We start from the raw sequence: 3,182 nt of genomic DNA on the forward strand, positions 1-3,182 counted from the left end.
CTATATCTTTGTCTTTTTTTTCTGTTGACAGCCAACCTTTCATTCTATCAAGTTATCGGAGATTTCAGATGATGAGATTCTCTGTAGAGGAAATCAATAACTCTACAAACTTACTACCAGGTGTAACTCTTGGCTATGAAATATTTGACCACTGCTCAGACAGACAAAATTTCCCTGGTATTTTTAACCTCATCTCTGTTAATGGTTTCATCCAACCTTGGAATGAATCACTGAGGAACTCATCAAAAATGATTGCAGTGGTTGGAACGTATACCAGCACAGCGACGCTGAGTTTTGCTCCTCTGTTCATGACGGATCTCATTCCTCTGGTGAATATCTCAGCTCTCATCAATTGTTCTTAACACTATGTGATATATATATTTATTTTGTTTATTTAAGATCATTTTTTAATGTAATTTTTGAGAAAATGTATGTCCATTTCTCATTAACAGGTCAGTTATGGGGCTTCTAGTTCTGTCTTCTCAAAGAAACTTAATTTCCCATCTTTCTTAAGAACAATACATCCTAACAAAGATGTTATAGATGTTGTTCTGATGATTTTGAAAGAATTCAACTGGCGCTGGGTTTCATTCCTTCACATTGATGATGATTACGGCAGAGACGGCCGGGATTTGTTCATCAACATCATCGAGAAAACAGAGATCTGTCTGGCTTACACAAAAGGCCTTGATACTTACACAAATTACACAAAACTTTTCCAAATTATCAAGACACTCAGGGTTAATGTCATGATTGTTTTTGCACCAGAATGGACGGCTGAAGCCCTCATCAAGGCCGCCATAGAGCACAACGTCACCAACAAAGTGTGGATAGCTGTGGATGCCTGGTCCTTACACAAGAAGCTTCCCAAAGAAGATGGAATCAAAAAAATTGGGACTGTAGTTGGGATTGCTGAGCCATTAATAACAATACCAGGCTTCAGTGATTTTATACATTCTTTTAAAGCCCAGTCTCAACAGGAAGATGCAAATAAAGTAAAGTTCTGCAATCAGGTCTGCAACTGCACCAGTCTGACAGCTGAAGATATCATCAATGCAGACCCATCGTTCTCTTTTTCTGTTCACACTGCTGTGTATGCCATCGCCCATGCTTTACATACTGTCCTGCAATGTGGAGCTGGCAAGTGTAACAGCAACACAAAGGTACAACCACACGTGGTGAGTTTATAATCCATTAAATGACTAATTTAATTCAAATTTTAAAATAGAAAGTATTTTGCTAATTATAAATGTTCTTTTATTTGGTTTTACACAAAAGAAAACATTAATTTGATTAATTCTGATTTACCTGGAGTGAGTAGGATATTCAGTGTAAACAATAAATTTTATGAGTTCAGTTTGAGTAAAGCTGCTAACGACGGTGATTCTGCTAATCTCCTCAGGAGCTCATGTACTACAACGTACTTTTGAAGATGTTTACAGTTTGGGTTCACTCAGTTCTTTTATACCAAACCGTTCAATGTGTGTCGCTACAATTTCAGTTGAATCAACATTCAAATAAAAAAGTAAACAATGTAACCGCACGAGTAGGAGGATTACACACTCACAATGCCAACTTCATGAAGTTGCACCCCAGGGAGCTCCCACTGTTCTCTGGGAATTTATAACTCCTGCACAGTTTCACTTCCTCTATCAACACTACAGTTTACATCAGGGGTGCCGAAAGTCGGTCCTCAAGGGCCGGCATCCTACATGTTTTAGTTCTCTACCTGGTGATAGTAACAACCTTTTTAACTTGTCAATGTTCTTCTTAGGCTTCAAACAAGCCATCATTTGATCCAGGTGCGTTAAATCAGGGAGAGAACTAAAACACGTAGGATGCCGGCCCTCGAGGACCGACTTTGGACACTTCTGGTTTACATGCAGAGCTTCAGTGAGTTAAGGGAGGGGCAGGAAATATTTTTTCCCAAAGGAGCACAAAAGCAACTGTCTGTTAAAAACTAAACCACTGGCTGACACCAGTTTCCCAAGTATGTAGTTGAGCTAAAAATCATTCTTGTCCCTGGTATATATAAGTTAAAAGTACATTTTGCCAACATTTATCTTGTGACATGACTTTTCATTGTTTATTGTGTTTTTGAGATGTGTCTGTCTCATTTCTAATCAGAAACAAACTTTTCAGATAAATGAAAGTAATCTTAAATAAACATCTGCAATGGTAGTCAAATGTCACCCACTGTTCTGACATCATAAAGGTTATGCTTCAAATAGATAATTACCCTTTATGAAAAACATCTATCATAGATAGCCAAGATCTCACACTTGCTGTGTTTAGTCTGATATTTAATTAAATTCAAGTTATAATTCATGATAACAAGTCTGAGTTTGGATTCAACAAAGTGAGCAGACAAACTCTTAAATACATGTCGTCTTTATCAGTCTTTCTTCTCATTGACCTTAGGTTAATTTCTAAGTACCGGAGCAAAGAGTGCCTAACTCACAACACCAGGACATTAAAAAAGACTCTTTAATGCGAGCAAAGGGAACTCAGTCGCAGTCATGAGCTGCTCTTTTGAATTTGCTCTTTCACATAATTGCACTAAAGCACAAGTTCCTTCTCTCCTACTCCATAAAGTGAGACACAGAGCAGAGACAGACAACAGGAATGGGTTTCATCAGGGTATGTGTGTGATGCTTATTTGATATGCAAATATTGCATGTCATCATGTGAGTTGTTGACACTGCCTTCATACACTGCCTTTACACTGCGTAACACACAGCAAAACCACTATCCTTCCAGCTGTTAACCCTTGTGCGTGCGAGGACTGTGGCAAATGATACAAGTTTTAGGTGTGTGGGATCGGTTGGACCCCATTTGTAAACACAAGGGTTATTATTGTCTTTGACAGTTCTCAATTTTGACAGTTTCTGTAATCTCCTTAGATGTTTTTTCTGCTTGATCCCAATGATTTGACCTTTCTTTTACAGAATGTGTCTTTCCCCATGTGTGTTTAAGTAAGGACAAGCTACTGATTACATCAGTTGGGGGTTAAATAATTTGTTGTCAGCTGGAAGCCAGTTGTCCTTGCAGTAACTAGCCAATGGTAAGCTCATACCTATTTGCTCAGTTAAATTCAGGTGGCAACATATACGTCTGCGTATGTTTAAAAGTAACCTGATTTTGTTTTTCCAACTGCAGATGTTAGCAGAGCTACGGAGATC

General features: G+C 38.3%; 1 protein-coding gene across 1 annotated transcript in view; it reads left to right on the forward strand.

The window, feature by feature from the left end:
- LOC106935457 (taste receptor type 1 member 1-like) overlaps positions 1-3,182 on the forward strand; it is a 12,336-nt gene that overhangs the window by 3,855 nt on the left and 5,299 nt on the right. The window contains exons 2-3 of the mRNA XM_015015926.1: positions 32-329; positions 453-1,178. Coding sequence (XP_014871412.1) covers positions 32-329; positions 453-1,178 — 1,024 coding nt within the window. The remainder of the gene's footprint in view (positions 1-31; positions 330-452; positions 1,179-3,182) is intronic.

Source organism: Poecilia latipinna, unplaced genomic scaffold (genome assembly GCF_001443285.1).
Source record: "Poecilia latipinna isolate Pla-1442-1.1 unplaced genomic scaffold, P_latipinna-1.0 Scaffold1967, whole genome shotgun sequence".
Classification (NCBI taxonomy): domain Eukaryota; kingdom Metazoa; phylum Chordata; class Actinopteri; order Cyprinodontiformes; family Poeciliidae; genus Poecilia; species Poecilia latipinna.